Below are 16,528 nucleotides of genomic sequence, written 5' to 3'. Positions count from 1 at the left end.
CTACAGATTCTGCATAGAAATTAGCACTTGCCCCTGGGAGAGCCCCTACCAGCTGTCAAGTGCTTTACCAAATAGCTCTATACTCAAGAATGCGGCTTCTGGGTGAGGGAACAGTCGTAGTCATTTTACATGTGGTTAGAGAGAAGTCTTGGGTGATGAAAGATTTTAGCTAACCTACACGCTATAGGTAAACATTTCCAAAAACATTGCATAAGCTGAATACAGAGTGAATTGTTTTCCAGTAAATACTGGCTTCAGCATTTTTCAAAAATCAAGGAATGGTATATTTTATAGAATGGGAAAACTAAGAAATGAAATTTGACCTGTTGTAAAACTAGGATTTAGTGCTGTTGAATTTCAATAATGGGCATACAGGGTACATTAGGAGTAAATGTGAAAGAATAGGGTCATGATGGAATCTGATACAGGGTGGAAAAAATTTCTCTTAACCAGAAACACTGGGCCCTAAGAAGTTGTCTTAGGGTCAACCACATGAATTTAACATACAAAAATGGCAATTTAATTTGGTTCAAACATACATTTCAAACTTTTGTCTTTTCCTTGTAAAGAATCAAGTTCAGTTCACGGTATACCAGAGTTAAAATTGCACAGATGTCAGTATTCCAATAGAGAAAAACAATTTTTTTTAAAAAGCAAAAAAGTAAAATTTGAGTTCAGGTAGTCAGATATTCTTTTATAGTCTTACTACTTTAGGGAACAAACCCTTCCTCGGTATAAAAATCTGGAAAAAAATGCCATAGTTGCCACCCTCTTAATAACTAGTTTCCATGCCCCATATTTGTTGGAGAACCTACTTTGTGATGTTTAAATTTTTACCTTAAGTTGCCTCAATTTCCCATTTATTAAAATGGCTGTATTGCCTCTAGAATTAAAGCTGAAGGGGAAAAGCAATTTTTAGCGATTCCCCTTATTCTACCAACTTGTTCTTGAAGCTACAGTCATGCCCAATGTTCCTACCCCCAATTTTTTTTTTTTTAAACCTTCGACCACTCGAGATATGTCAGCATTTCTGCTTAGTAACTGGCATATTACTACGCGGTGCAAACTATTGATATAAACAGTGACTTGTGATAGATTTTTTTCCCCTTCTGTACTAAATCAGATCATTTCTCCTCATCAGCAACTTAACAAGAACAAAGTTAAAGATGTGACCTCAGGAAGGGAACTAAGGTGGATGAAATACGACGGCAATACTATCAGGACTGATGGAATATTGCTCAAGTGCAGTGGCTAGGGTCTAAAAGAAACTTCTTTAGAGATCTGGTGTATTTCCAACTGCATGTGAAGTGAAATAGCAGGTTAACGTCAAATTCCGGGGCTTGTGTAAAAGTCACCCTCCTAACAGCAACCACAATTCTACTGCTTCCTGTTCTTCCATTTTCTTTCCTGTTCAATTGCTTGAAACCCTCAAACAACAAGTTCTGATTCTACAGTATTCCTGTAATTCCTTTCTCTGTGTATTTACCTACTTTTATCTTTCAATGTGCATTTCCATCTTGGCACCATAACAAACAATTCAAAAATGCCATCTAATGCATTATGCCACTGAGCACTGTAGCCAGTGATTTTAAGTGTACTAGATTATCTTCAGGTTGAAAAGAGCGTAAGCTGGAGAAATAAATGTCTACATCTTAGCTAAAGGCAGGGGTCAAAACAACTTATGAATGGTTAGTTTGAAAATGCTTTAAGGCCCGACTATCAGAGCTGACTGAAAACATTTGAGTTAGGCAGAGTTGTAATGTTATGTGAATAGTGAGAAGTGTTACAAACACAGTAGCCATATATTTTAATTACAATAGAGTTTATTAGCTTTTCTTTTAATATAAACATGAGGAAGCAAAACCACATAAGTTGTAGCATTCTTTTCAAAATAAAACTGCAATCAGTACTTGAATTTCCAAGCTGCAAACTCCATAAACAATATTTTTTGAGGTGGTAGATTGTAGTATTTTATATACCATAATTTATCATTTATGTCTCTGTCCCTTAAAAATGATGGAACCTGCAGCACTCAGTATAATGTGAAGCCTTGCGATGAAGAGAGAAAGTACTTCTGGCCCAGAAATGCTTTGTTTACAGGCAAAATTCCTAGGATTACATTTGAGAAGGTAGGAGGAGAAAGATTTCACATAGTTGAGAACACTTTTTTTTTTTTTTTTTTTTTTTAATATTTCAAGTTTAGGTGACATCGTTACCAATCTCCAAAAAGACTGATTACTGGACCTCCCTGCCTTTTAAAGCCTGAGGTAAGGGTTCCTAAGGTTTATATGTTTCCTCTTAAATAGAACTTGAAGTGAGACACCTACAGCCAGGTTAACACACAGGATAGAAAAGCTGTTTCATATCACTTACTCTCCTGTCCCTACTATTAGGGTCCAGTTCCTTTCAATTTATTACATGTGAATTAACACTGTTGTTCATAATTCCTTTACCAAATCTAGAAAAAAGAAACTTAGGTGATCAAGCAGGTAAGCAGCCCAGCCTTGCAAAGGACTATTTTAAAAAGAGGAGGGGAGGTATCCCCTCAAGTCTTAGTGCAATTTTAAGCTTTGATACTTGTAGAAGTATAAATGCCACAAACTTACAAAACATCATTTGAAAGTTTAATCGAATTTCTTCTAAACTCATTTAGTTTTGTAAATTTTAAACGTTAAGCGTTTATTGTTTTATTTTTTATTTTTTACAATTTATGTATTTATTTATTTATGGCTGTGTTGGGTCTTCGTTTCTGTGCGAGGGCTTTCTCTAGTTGTGGCAAGTGGGGGCCACTCTTCATCGCGGTGCGCGGGCCTCTCATTATCGCGGCCTCTCTTGTTGCGGAGCACAGGCTCCAGACGCGCAGGCTCAGTAATTGTGGCTCACGGGCCTTCCCAAGCCAGGGCTCGAACCTGTGTCCCCAACAAGAGAGCCTGAGACAGTGAGAGGCCCGCGCACCGCGATGAAGAGTGGCCCCCGCTTGCCACAACTAGAGAAAGCCCTCACACAGAAACGACCCAACACGCCATTAAATAAATTCATTAATTTAAAAAAATAAAAAATAAAAAAATAAAAGCTTAATGTTTAAAATGTACAAAAGTAAATGAGTTTAGAAGAAATTCGATTAAAGTTTCAAGTGATGTTTTGCCAGTCTAGCATTTATACTTCTGCGACAGTGTTCTGGAGTATCCAAGCACACTATATTAAAGCTTAAAATTGTTGTAAGACTTTTGGGACACCTTCTATTTCATCACCGGCTTGTTAATTACTGGACCACCATGTTGGCTGGAATTATGAAAATATCCTTTAATACAAGTATAGAACAAAGAGGAAAATCATCACAAAATCAGAAGCACCATTATAGTTAACAAGAAATGCAGCACGGACCCAATAGAAGGAAATAACCTACTTTCTCTGTTTATGATCGCAAGCATGCTAATATGCTAATAAGTACTGCCTGCAAAGAATTTGAATGACATGTGTTATTCAGCAGCTTTTTGGTTTAAATTGATTGCCAATAATGACTAGCAGCTTCAATGATATAGTAGGGAGGAAGAACCCTGCAAAACCTAACGATGCTACAACAGTCTGTTCCGAAGTTTGGCTTTATGAGTTGTTAGGAGTCCCATGTTTTTTTTTTTTGTTTTCTTTTTTTTTGTTTTTTTTTTTGTTTTTTTTTTTTGTTTTTTTGTTTCTTTTGTTTTTCTTTTGTTTTTTTCTTTCTTTTGTTTTTCTTTTGTTTTTTTTGTTTCTTTTGTTTTTCTCTTGTTTTTTTGGTTTCTTTTGTTTTTCTCTTGTTTTTTTCTTTCTTTTATTTTTCTCTTTTTTTGTTTTTCTTTTGTTTTCTTTTTTGTTTTTCTTTTGTTTTTTCTTTTTTTCGTTTTTCTTTTCTTTTTTTGTTTTTTTCTTTTTTTGTTTTTTTGTTTTTTTTGTTTTTTTCTTTTTTTTGTTTTTCTTGTTTTTTTTGTTTTTCTTTTGTTTTCTTTTTTTTGTTTTTCTTTTGTTTTTTTCTTTTGTTTTTCTCTTTTTTTGTTTTTCTTTTGTTTTTTTCTTTTTTGTTTTTCTTGTTTTTTTTCTTTTGTTTTTCTTTTGTTTTTTTCTTTCTTTTGTTTTTCTCTTTTTTGTTTTTCTTTTGTTTTCTTTTTTTGTTTTTCTTTTGTTTTTTCTTTTTTTGTTTTTCTTTTGTTTTTTTCTTTTTTTTGTTTTTTTCTTTTTTTGTTTTTTTTGTTTTTTTCTTTTTTTGTTTTTTTTGTTTTTTTGTTTTTTTGTTTTTTTTTGTTTTTTTCTTTTTTTGTTTTTTTATGTTTTTTTCTTTTTTTGTTTTTTTTGTTTTTTTCTTTTTTTGTTTTTTTTGTTTTTTTCTTTTTTTTGTTTTTTTTATGTTTTTTTCTTTTTTTGTTTTTTTTTGTTTTTTTCTTTTTTTGTTTTTTTTTTTTTGTTTTTTGTTTTTTTTTGGAGTCCCATTTTTTGATGGTAATACTGCACTGATTCTAAAGCAATATGCAGCAGTATGGGACAATGAGGCAAGAAAAACATAGAAGTTATATAGTTAGTGTCTTTAAAGTCTAAAAATTTAAACTATTAATTAAAAAACCTCACATAGTTCTCAGCTATCACATATCTGTGTGTAGATTGGGAGCAGATATCTGTGCATGGATTGGGAGCTTTTAGCTTTGGAGTGGTTTTTGTAACTCTGTTTACAATAAAAAGGACAGAAGAGCGTGTTACATTGACGAGGTCCCGTTCTTTCCTATGAGCATAATCTTCGCTTGTCCATGAGTCTCTTGAATTCAATGTCTTTCTTTAAGGTGAAAATACTAACTTTGCTGGTTTCTGAGCAGGAGAGGTGCTATTTCTCCAGTCCTTGTTTCGAGGGGTTTATGATGTTACAACCCCTCACTTCTCCCTTAAGAGAGGATGGCATTGGAGCGCCGAATACCAATGAAATTATCAGCGCTGAAAGACCTTCTCATAGCAGCTCTACACACGTCTTTGTATTCGTCGTCACACAATCTGGAAATGGCCTAGGAAAGTCAATCAGGTAGAACATAGGTATAATTAGGGGGGAAAAAAATGTTCGGACCTTAAAAAAACAAAAAAAGCATCATTGATAAGCCACACATCTACATTCGTTTAGATAGTTCATAGTTACTGCTACTTTGGATAGCTGATATCTACACTAACTGACAATTCCCTAAGGTAATAACCTTTAAGGGCTATGATTAGATTGCTGGGGCAAGGGGTAACTTGCCCTAATAACTTAGAGTTACTTAAAAATTGGGTTCCTAATGATAGGCTCCTAATAGCAATATCATCTGTTACCTACACACGTGATCCTTAAACGTAATGGACATACACTTGGGCAAAATCAGTGTTTACTCAGCTATTCAACTTCTATTCAGTTTTCATTAGTTATTACATACTCTAAGAAAATTTTAATCAGGTAGGTATGTGCTGAAGGTAGGAGAGGTCTAATGACAAGCGCTGAAAGGTGCTATTTCACTTGCACATAAATTATGGTAGAAAAACATCTTATTCTAAAGTACCACCAAGGTACCACAGAAAGTATCAATTTTAAATGTGTTCATTTCAGTTGTGAATTTTGCTGTATACCCACCAAAAATCATAAGCCATAAGTATTACTTTGTTCCATGTACGTTACCATTTATATTAAAAACTCATGTACTTTCTACAGCCAGTATCTGAATCCACATTATACCTTCCAAGTATAGGTCTCTCAGGTTAGCCACGGATGCTTTGTCTAATAAACTCATGGGACTGAACTGTGATACACACACACACACACACACACACACACACACACACACACAAACTGCAAGCTGAGTAAAAAACAGTTAAGAGGGAATTCCCTGGTGGCGCAGTGGTTAAGAATCCGCCTGCCAATGCAGGGGACACGGGTTTGAGCCCTGGTCCGGGAAGATCCCACATGCCGAGGAGCAACTAAGCCCGTGCGCCACAACTACTGACCCTGCGCTCTAGAGCCCGTGCTCTGCAACAAGGGCAGCCACTGCAATGAGAAGCCTGCGCACCGCAATGAAGAGCAGCCCCCGCCCACCGCAGCTAGAGAAAGCCCGCGTGCAGCAGCGAAGACCCAATGCAGCCATAAATAAATAAATACATTTATTTATTTATTAAAAATATCAAGACAGTAGAAATAGTCCAAAACATCAATTATTAAAAAAAAAAAAAGACAGTTAAGAGTGGTAAGTAGATTATGTAGGTACATATGATTAGGGATACAATTTTAAGAAATTATTCATGTATGGTTATATGTAAGTGTAGAGGTTCAAATGGAAAACCATTAAGAACAGATTAAATATGATTTAAAGTATTCTGAATTATGGTTACAGAAGAGACAATTTTTTTTTTTATAATGTGGGATCCCTGTATAAACCATAAAAGACACAGGAAATATGATGCCAACGGGTCAATAAGCTCTTCAAACTGTTAACCGCTTTCCATTTTCCTAATCACTGCTTAATATAATTTAGCTACAGATGTGGCTTCGGTGGCTGACAGAAAACCCCAGTTAGTGATTTCACAGCCTTACCTTTAAGTTCTGTGCTCTTTCTTTGCTAAGAGGAGTGAATAGAACATTCAGGTCGTTGTCATCTGCTAAGGAGCGAAGGTCAAAGTAGTGTTTGACATACACACTGAAAGGAACATTAATATTAAAATGAAGTCGCTCCAGGACGTGCCTTTCCATCTTATTCCTGGGGGAGGAGGAGAAGACAAAACCAACACAGGACAATTTTAGTCAACTGGGCTATCTTCAAAAATACCATTCTGAGCTACTAGGATGGCTCTAAATACTGTTTTGAAACAAATAATGGCTACCCAGCTGGATTAATACCCTAATGTTCAAACAAGGTACAGCTATTTGTGGTCCTTTCTGCGTCCCAGCACTTTGAGTCTGGGACAAGGGGGAAGAGGTTATGGCCCTCTTATGCACTCATGCTGCTGACTCAGGGGCTCATTCTTCAGAGTTCCATTAGTGCAGCTGTACGAGTCATGCTCCACACTCACTCACAAGGCCCCGCTATAGTGATCAGATGAAAGGAATGATGGATGCTGTTTATTAGCTCTGAAGAGCTTGCAGACACTTGCACCGGGCTGAGGACAGGAAGGGGCTCACTGAGGTGGAGACGAGCCAACACAAGGCGTGGGCACATCACCACGGCAACACATGGATCCCTCGAGAGCCACTGCTGTTATCTCTGAGGGGGGAAAACTCTTGAGGCAACAAGGATTCATCTCAAGTAAATAAATAAATAAGCTACATTCGATGGGAAAGGGAATCCCCCCACCCCCACCCCGTGCATGGGGCTGTGTCAAAGGGCATAATCCAAGTTTCTGTTCACCTTAAAACCTTACTAGGGTGAGTTGTCGTCACCATGACAGGACAGGATGCACTTTTTAAGCTTAGGAAGGCAGTAAGATTATGTCTCAGCTAGACTAAACCCACTTTACGATACGACCTCTGATAGAGCAGTTGTTTCCCCCGGTGTTAGGAGAGCAGCCCAGAATGTTCAGACCTACCGCCCCTTGCCAGGACAGACTGCACACGCCCACAGAGGGCGAATTCAATGAAGTGGGAAAGTAGAGTGCTGGGAGCAGGCTTCTGCTATATGACCATATCCAGCCATTTGCTTGCCAAATGTTTAAGTAAATAAATATAAAATTAGAGTAAATCTTACCACTTTCCACAGCAATCACTTTAGAGAGTTGATTATATAAAAATGATAAATACCCAAACAAACATGCAAGTGGCTTATTTTACAATACATTTGGTTTCTTGGTTGTAAAGTGTTAATATTTTATCCATTGGATAAATCAACAAATGCTCCTTGTTCTCCTGTATGGAGAGCAGAGTATGAGCAGAAATGAGGTTTCTCATTTGTTGAACTTTAAACCTAACTGAACCTACTTCCAAAATTAATTTCCTGTTCATACGGCCAGAAGTCTATAGAAATGTAAATCAGATAATGTTTTGATAATCAGCTAATCAGGACTTAATTTACTACAGGAATAAATGCACTTCACTATCCCTTTTATATTTTCTCCACTAATACATTTTAATTGTGTGGAAATACAGTACTTCATAGGATTAACATGTCTATTAATAGAGCTTTAATCACTGAAGAAAAGCATTATGCCTACAGAATATGCATCTTCTGTGTTTTTTGCTGTTTTTAAATGGCTAGGTGGCTGAAGAGCCTACCACTTACAGGCGCAGCAAACTGTCTGAACAGCAGCTGCTCAGTTTAACTTACTCTTTTGAAGGGAAATATATATTTAACAAGACACAGAGATGTTAGAAAGTTTTAAGGAAAAGCTGATAGACAGCAATTTTTCAATTCAGACTCAAAATGAGACCATTACAAATAGTAGTCAACAGCAGAGGGATGAAACAAATGTGTATTAAACACTTTGTTGTAATGCTTTCCAACTCCCAAAGATCATAAACAAAAGCAGCCTATTATAAACGTAACTCCTGGTGATTCTCCGTTCTACACAGAAAAGCGTTGTTTAGAATTAGTTTCTTCATAGCCGGACAGTGCCGCCAATGCTCCTGGGCTCAATGTCTGTGAACACCCACACGTTTCCCTGCATGTTCTCGGATGTTGTACCTGGAACCAGAGCCCCAGTCAGCTCAGTTGCAGATTCTGGGAAAATTTCAGCTGCCATCATGGCAGGGATGGTGTTCACGATTACAAATTTTCCTTCCTTCAAGGGACCAGTTTAAAGACTGATGATAGTGTTGGTCAACGTCACTTTAGTTTCTGCAACTTCCAAAAGTACTTCTATTCATTTCAAATTCATTATCTGCTGTTACACTGTTCGCTAAGATTGCTACCAGCAATATCACCATGACCACCTGGTTTACATGATCACCAAAGTGGGCATTTTCACCAAAAGCCACTTTGACAGCTACTGACAGTCACTGGTCCCTTCTCTTAGTCACAACTTTCCTCGCTTCAGCTGTAAATATGCACTTTGGTAATTGTGAATTATCTCGAGTAAGGGGCAAAGGTAACAAAAACAAACTCTTGCCCCTGCCTGCCATCTTGATCGGCCTCTGCTGTCCAATATAATCAAGAGGTGTCCTTTCCCATTTTCCTGAAGGCCACCCACAAAGACAGGTTCACTGTCAAGCGGGCACTTCGAGAGTCTGCTGGAATTACCTCTCTGGCTCATCCTGCTTCCCACCCTTGGGGCCCTTCACCAGAGCCAGATTGGAAGCCTGGCGTTTCATGCCCATGTGAGCGTGCCATCCGTGAGGAGAACCTGCCTAGTTAACTCAAGGCCCCACAAAGTGCCGCTGTGTTTGCTGAGTGCCCTGGGTGAGGCCCCAGGGATGCTTCCCGGACTACCTGAGAGGTAGGTGTTTCCTAACTCAGCAGACTTTAGGGGAGGAGACAGGAACACAGGGATCTGAAACCTTTATATGTGGCTACCTGTACATCATAGTTTCTGTAACAACAGAACCTCAGATCAAAAGGAGAAAAAGACCAGCAAAAGCAAATACACAATGTGTGACTCAGGTTGAAATTATAACCTGTCAGTAGTCTAGAGGCCCTAAGACCTTAACAGTGGCCACTTGCTTCAAAGACCAGGCATGTGCCCCTTAAAAATGGACTGGACCTGGTAGACAGCTTTAAGAAAGCTGTCAAGTTACTGACTGTACCATGTTGTTCTGGTAGTGAGCTTGTAAAATGTTTGGCAAAAACCACCAGAAAAATAATTTCAATTTATCGAGCAGAATATTACAACAATAACACATCAAGACCTACCAATTAATGAGGGGAAATACAAATTGTTATACTACAGCTAGATGGAAAGAAGTCTGTAATTTTATGTCTATTTCAGCTCTCTGCACAAGGTAACCTTTCTTAAAATGTAACATTTCTTAAAAATGTAAACTTTATGAGAGCAAATGAGGTATTGGAAAATGGTTAGAAAGTTCACGGTAACCTTACAAACTCACATGTCCTCAACTGTAACGTCCTTGAGGATCTGGCTGTGCTCCACATCCCATACAGCATCATCGCCCCAAATCCTGGAGGCAAGAAGAATGGCTCCCAAAACAATTCTTTTCCAGTTAGTGGGGCAAATGTCGATCTCAGAATAAGTTAAAAGCCTTTCTAAGTAAACCTGCAAAAGTAAAGCACTGATCTTTGATTTTAGTTCAGTTTAAGTGCTGTGATAAGAATTGTTAGGAATGACAGATTTCATCTCTTTTTGACACCCCTTTTATTCCTAGGTTCTACAAAGACTTTGCTCAGCCAAGCCAAGGCCAGAGGCCAGGTCACAGTTGTAAGTCAGATATTTCTGTTAGTCTGATATTTCTACTCTGCCCGTGTGAATTTCCAACCCAATTTTGGTCACAGGAATGAAAGGACATCTGAGCAAAGGGCATTCTAAAGACACGCATTGTATTATTACCTTCCCACTTGTCAAGGGCAGCACATACAGCCCAGTGTCGACTTCAACTGTTCAGTAAATGCTTGAGTGCCTATCACGTGCAATGTTAACTACAAGACTGGTGGTGGTTGCATGGCGATTTTACATAACGCTTGAGTGTGTAAAATTCTGGTAAGACTGAGCACATCTTTACCTTCTCTTCAGAGTCCCCAGTCCTTCTGTGGCATGAACTTGAAGATAAAAACTGGTGGTCAAGAGAGCCTCCCAGTGGCTGCTGCGTGGCACAGCAGGACAGGCAGTCCAAAGGGGCTTGACAGCTAGCTGTCAAGTATTCCCATATTTTAGTGCCTTTTTAAGGAACACACATGCATACAAAGGGTAGTCCTTTTCATATCCCCAATTTTTCACATCTCCATTATCATTTCATTATTCATTTCTGTCTTACATAATCTGCAGCTTAGTCAATTCTTTTGGTTTTAAGGTGGGAAGACCTGCCTGTGTCTGTATCCCTGGGGCTCCTCTAAACCTGCCGGTTTGTGAGATGATTTCCTGGTTTCTTTTACATGTATCAAATGTCTACCCTACAAAGAACTGGATGGAGTTAACAGCTGAGCAAAGATGAGAGAGGTAAGCTGTGATTTGTTGTTACCTCTGTAGAAGAGTGTATATGCCATTTGACAAAAAGAAAAATGTCCAGTTTTAAAGAGTCTGTTTACTCTCTGAAGGGTTATCAGATTGACAGCTCAGATTCGCCCATGCCCTCCAAACTCTACTGTGTTTTCAAACACGGGTATTGAGATTATATGTTCTTAGTGAAATTCGGCTCCCATTCCCCAAAGAACTCAGCACTCTCTAGTACCCTAAGAACGACTCTCCCCGCAAGGTTCAACTCTCTACTTTATGGGACTAATCAGAGGCACTGAAACGACACTGGCAATCTCTCAACTTCCTCTCACCTTTGTACTGGCAAACTTGGTACACGTGCCGATATTCATTTATCCCACTTGCCCTCCTGTCTCGGAGGAAGCGAGATTTCTTTCTTTTCACTGAAGCTAACTCTCCTATGAATGCAGTTGATCCCACCTCACTTCTGCAGAGCACTGTGCCCACAGTTAGTCTCTTTTTGAACAACTTCTCCCTCTCTGTCAGAGGCTTCCTCCAGTGTGAATGCTTCCATGTCCCCAGCCTGTCCCCCACTGCCCCTCGACGGCGTCCTCAGGGCTGAGGCCAGCTCCTCATCTCCCATCCTCTCCTTAACCCACTTCAGTCAGCCTCCTGCTGCTACCACTCTACAGAGACTACTCTTGCCGTGGTCACCGGTGCCTTCACACAAACCACCCAGAGCTCTTCGTCCCAGAGCTCCACTCCCCAGGCCTTCCCCTCAGAAATGAAAGAGCACTGCCACACGCCCAGTCGCTGAGACCAAACACCTGCACTTGAGTGTATCCTGCTCCAATCTGTTAGAACTTCTTGTTATCTCTACCTTCACTGGTACCCTGACCGCTTTTCTGTCTGTCACTTCTGACTTGTATCGCTGCCACTGCCTAACTTCTCTGCCTCCCAACAGACTACAGTCTGTTCTCCCCAAAGCAGCCAGGAGAGCCTCTTAAATTAAGAGTACTTTATGCGCCTGCTCCAGATCTGCCAGAGGTTTCCCATCAAACAAATACCTTCTTCCCGTGGCCTGCAAGTTACGAGGCCCTGTGCGGTACGGCCTTGTCCTTCCGTGACCTCATCACCTATGCTCTTTCCCTCATTCCCCGCTCGGATCACAATGGCCACCTTGCTTTTCCTTGAACACACAGAACAAGTTCCTGTCTCAGAGCCTTGCACTTGTCCCCTCTGCCCGTAATGCCAGCGTACCTGATCTTCCTCAGTTCAGCCACGTCCTGGGTTCAAACATTACCTCTTTAAAGAGGCTCTTCCTGAGCTTTCTAGTAAGCCCCTCTAATCACTTTATCCCTTTACCTTGCTTTCTCTTCATGGTTTTTACCACTACTTGAAATAGTCATCTTTTAAAAAACACTCATTAAAAAAAAACACTTATACTTTGCTATACACCTGAAACTAGCACAACACTGTAAATCAACTGTACTCCGATTAAAAAAAAAAAAAAAAAAAAAAATTTACGTCTTCCACACTTGCTCCATAAAGGCAAGAACTTTATTTATCCAACTTGTTCTCTCCTCCACCCCCCACATGTAGAAAAGTGACACAGAGTAGGTATTCAGTGACATGTTATTTATGACATGAGCAACTTCTTGGTAGCATTTAGCGTTTGGACCATACTCTCCTTCTTGAACCTCTCCTGGTGTCTCTTAGGGTTCTCTGCTGGGTTTCCTACCACTGTAGCCACTCCTCTGGGGATCTGTCCCTTAAGTGCTGACAGTCCCTACAGATCTATCTTCTACCCACTTTTTATTTTACATACTTTCTCTGCATTTGAACAGCTACACTTAATTCCCTCCCTCTAGCTCAGATTCATGCTCCAATCCCATATATTCAAATGATTACTAGACACTGCCATTCTGCTGTCTCGCAGGTACATCAAGCTTAACTTGTCTACAAAGAAATGCCCCTCTTCCAACCCAAACACTCTCCTTCCTGCATTTCCTAGCTCTCCATATGCAAGCACCATTCCTGCCTCTCTCAAGCATGTGCTAAGCACTCCAAGTGGCCTGTAGCTCCAAGAAAAGGCCTGTGTCTGATCCAGTACCCACTGAGGGGTCTCTTTTCAAAAGGACAAGCCTCCTGTCCTAAATTCTGCCTTGATAGGAGCAGGCAGTGAGTGGCCTAAGTATTCCTTCCCTGCAGACCACGCAGCTGACTTTCCCCCCTACAGGTTTGCTATAGGGAGGAGTAAAACAATCCCAACTACCTCTCACTTGAATATGATTTATTATTCAAATGATAAAATCTTACCACAGGAATTAGGAATGGATGACAAAAAGGTCCTTACACAGCTGTAGCTTAGCAGGCTAACTAGAGTAAAGCCTTCTGAAGTCCTACTGGCACCCTAGTCCTGGGCAACTTCACATGCAGGCAATAAGAGGACAGCAGGGATGGTTAACACCATTATCCATTATCCAAGGAACAGAGAACTGAGGGCAGTAGTTCTCAATCAGGACACACATCAGAACTGCCTAGGCAGTACAGTCTGGGACTCAGCTTCAAACTACCCGGAACCTGTTTCTGCCTGTGGACCAGAGCGTTCAGTTATTGCCCCGCCCTACCACCACAACATGCGTCGTCTGTGTGTGCGTGTGTGCACTGTGCGTGCATGTGTCCCCTCAGGTGTGGAAGGAGAAACCAGAAATCTCTCCTGCTGCCTTTAATAGCAATTGTTTTGTGATGAGAAAAGCAATGGCAACATTTTAAATCATAATGATTATTAAAGCTCAAATGTGTATACTTTACTTTCTTTTGATAGGTTTCTCTTAATAAAGTTCTAATGATCATTTCAGGAACCTACTTTCATTTGGGAAAAACAGGACCATACCATGTGTACAAGACAGAAATTTCTACAGATGCTTTACGAAAGAAAAAATATCTTACCAAAGTTATTACTGCACTTTCAGCAGTTAGCTGTGTGGCACTACAAACAGTATGAACAAATCTGTAAATGAATTTGTGTTCAGGATCATGCTCGAAGTATTCCTCTGGAACCTTTTCTCGCTGAAAGGAGAAAAAATGCAATTTATGTATCCATGGAAGAAAAATACTTAAAAGTACCCTTAAGATAGCAGTCTTCACACTTGGGCCCACGTGCCCCTTAAAATAATTTTGGTTGGGTGACATGTCTTGTAGTCTTTTAAATATAAACAATGGGATCCTAAAATACCACAGTGATCCAGTACTCACCACCATTCATTAAAGAAAAATACAGGCACAACCGCAGAAAATTTATGTATTTCCACGTTCCTCCCCACAGAATTCGAACCAAATGTAAACTATTGGGTTGGCCAAAAAGTTCATTTGGTTTTAAGTAAAAATAAAAGACACAGTTTTCATTTTCACCAAGCATTTTATTGAACAATATATTCACTAACCAAACAAACTTTTTGGCCAACCCAATATTTTTAGGCTCAAAAGTCTTGCTGATCACCATATGTCATACTTTTCTGTAATCAACTTTGAAAACACATTCCCAGTGTCCTGTAACCATAGGGCTCTAAGAATGCGCTGTCCTGTACAGCAGTCGCCAGCCACGTGTGGCTACAGAGCACCCAAAGAAGTGAATTTTAAAACTTTGTCATTTTAATTCGTTTAAAATTTAAACAGTTTTCTAATTTTCTTCTTAGAGGCCTTATCATATTAGGTTTATTTACAAATATTTATATTGTTTGATGCTATGGAAAATCATCCTTTAAAAAGATACATTTTCTGTTACTTGGGTATGTTTACTTACCTGCTCACTATTCATACAAAGTGCAACTCGGTTCATATCCATCAACCCCTTATACAACACGCCTTCGGGAAAATGACTAGACACAACATGGCGTGGGGAAGAAGACTTAAAGGAAGATGAATTTGACTTCGAGCTGGAGGAAGTAATTTTCTTCTAGTACTTAATTTCAAAGCAAATCAGCATGAAATAAACACAACTGTATAAGAGAAAAATACCACTTCAATAAAACTGACACTTACTGTGAGTGGATGTAATCTCTCATCAAAAATATCCAAGGATCTATCTGCATCTCTATAAAATAAGAATGTGCATTTAAAAAATTAATTCAGGAGTTACTATCTTAGTAAAATATCTGCTAGGAGTAGAGAGAGGGGTAGAGGAAGCTTAACCTTCAACAAAGCAAACAGTTTTATAAATTCTTCTCCTGGATTCCACCCTTAGAAAGGTTTCCTGACCTATTTTTACTCAGCACATCAAGTTCCGTGAAATCTTTTCTACAACAACCAGCCAGAGTTGCCTCTATAAGCACTGACCCTCCCTAACAGGCAATGCTAGTAAACCAATATATTTTCACTCCTCTAACCTCACACTGGAATATGCAAGAACATTTTATAAAGCAGTGGTGGTGGGCAATAAATTCTTCTAACTTCAATCAATGTGAATATGAGATTCATGGTTTTTTCCCGTTTTTTTCTCTTTAGTTCTTTATATTCTTATTGTGTATTTCTTCTTGTCTCTTTTAAATAGTTTGAGTTAAAAATGTAATTGTCTTTTTATTTTAAAAGAAACAGGCTTTTTAATTTAAAATTTCACCACACTAATACACTGCGCTCATTTGAACAGCGGTTCTCTAAATGTGGTCTGCAGGCCTCTGGGATTCTCCCCTATCCCCTCCTTCAGGAGGCCCAAGAGGTCAAAACTGCTTTTATAAGAATACTAAGACACTACCTGCCCTTCACATTGTGTGACATTTGCTATGGATGTATAAAAGCAAAAGTGGGTAAAACTGCTGGTTTCTGAGCATGAATCAAGGCAGTGGTACCAAACTGAATTAGAAGTCATTCAATTATTCACTGCCACTTGCAGTTAAAAATCTGCTTTAAGGGCTTCCCTGGTGGCGCAGTGGTTGAGAATCTGCCTGCCAATGCAGGGGACACGGGTTCGAGCCCTGATCTGGGAAGATCCCACATGCCGCGGAGCGGCTGGGCCCGTGAGCCATGATTACTGAGCCTGCGCGTCTGGAGCCTGTGCTCCGCAACAAGAGAGGCCGCGACTGTGAGAGGCCCGCGCACTGCGATGAAGAGTGGTCCCCACTTGCCACAACTAGAGAAAGCCCTCGCACAGAAACGAAGACCCAACACAGCCAAAAATAAATAAATTAATTTAAAAAAAAAATCTGCTTTAAGAACATCCTTGATAAAAGAGTAAAAATTAATAGTGTTCTTAAACCTTGGTCCTTCTTTTTAATATTCTGAATAAGTGGAAAGTATGCATTAAGCACTTTTACATACTGAAATATGGCTGTGTTAAGGAAAAGCACTTGTGACTTGGCGGTTAAGTCATTTTTTTCATAGAACACCATCTTTATTTGAAACACTTTTTTCATCGAACACCATCGTTATTTGAATGTACAACTGACACAGTCATTCTTTCAAAAATGAACAAAGTGAGCCTGTC

The 16,528-nt window shown here is 39.3% G+C and overlaps 1 protein-coding gene and 1 long non-coding RNA gene across 10 annotated transcripts in view; one reads left to right on the top strand and one right to left on the bottom strand.

The window, feature by feature from the left end:
- Positions 1-2,195: 2,195 nt before the first annotated feature.
- On the top strand, positions 2,196-15,503 carry LOC130709444 (uncharacterized). 5 transcript variants are annotated; one of them, XR_009009992.1, is made up of 5 exons: positions 4,909-5,038; positions 9,145-9,399; positions 10,283-10,335; positions 10,648-11,070; positions 13,908-15,503. It is a non-coding gene; the product is annotated as an uncharacterized LOC130709444 (long non-coding RNA). The 5 variants fall into 5 exon arrangements; XR_009009994.1 differs by lacking the exon at positions 4,909-5,038 and adding an exon at positions 2,196-2,267 and having other exon boundaries at positions 10,283-11,070; XR_009009993.1 differs by lacking the exon at positions 10,283-10,335.
- LOC130709439 (cyclin-Y-like protein 1) overlaps positions 4,881-16,528 on the bottom strand; it is a 34,791-nt gene continuing 23,143 nt past the window's right edge. For 4 of the 5 annotated variants that reach the window (XM_057558715.1, XM_057558722.1, XM_057558731.1 and 1 more), the window contains 5 exons: positions 15,091-15,142; positions 13,999-14,118; positions 10,007-10,173; positions 6,569-6,731; positions 4,881-5,021 (listed from right to left, as the gene is read on the bottom strand). In XM_057558715.1, the coding sequence (XP_057414698.1) occupies positions 4,905-5,021; positions 6,569-6,731; positions 10,007-10,173; positions 13,999-14,118; positions 15,091-15,142 (619 nt within the window). In that variant the 3' untranslated portion in view covers positions 4,881-4,904. Of the gene's footprint in view, positions 5,022-6,568; positions 6,732-10,006; positions 10,174-13,998; positions 14,119-15,090; positions 15,143-16,528 lie in introns of those variants that run through there. The other variant, XM_057558738.1, reaches the window with a different exon arrangement.

The sequence above is a fragment of the Balaenoptera acutorostrata genome, chromosome 1, assembly GCF_949987535.1.
Source record: "Balaenoptera acutorostrata chromosome 1, mBalAcu1.1, whole genome shotgun sequence".
Lineage (NCBI taxonomy): Eukaryota > Metazoa > Chordata > Mammalia > Artiodactyla > Balaenopteridae > Balaenoptera > Balaenoptera acutorostrata.
Note: the sequence above shows the minus strand (reverse complement) of the source record. Positions and strands in the feature narration are given on the sequence as shown.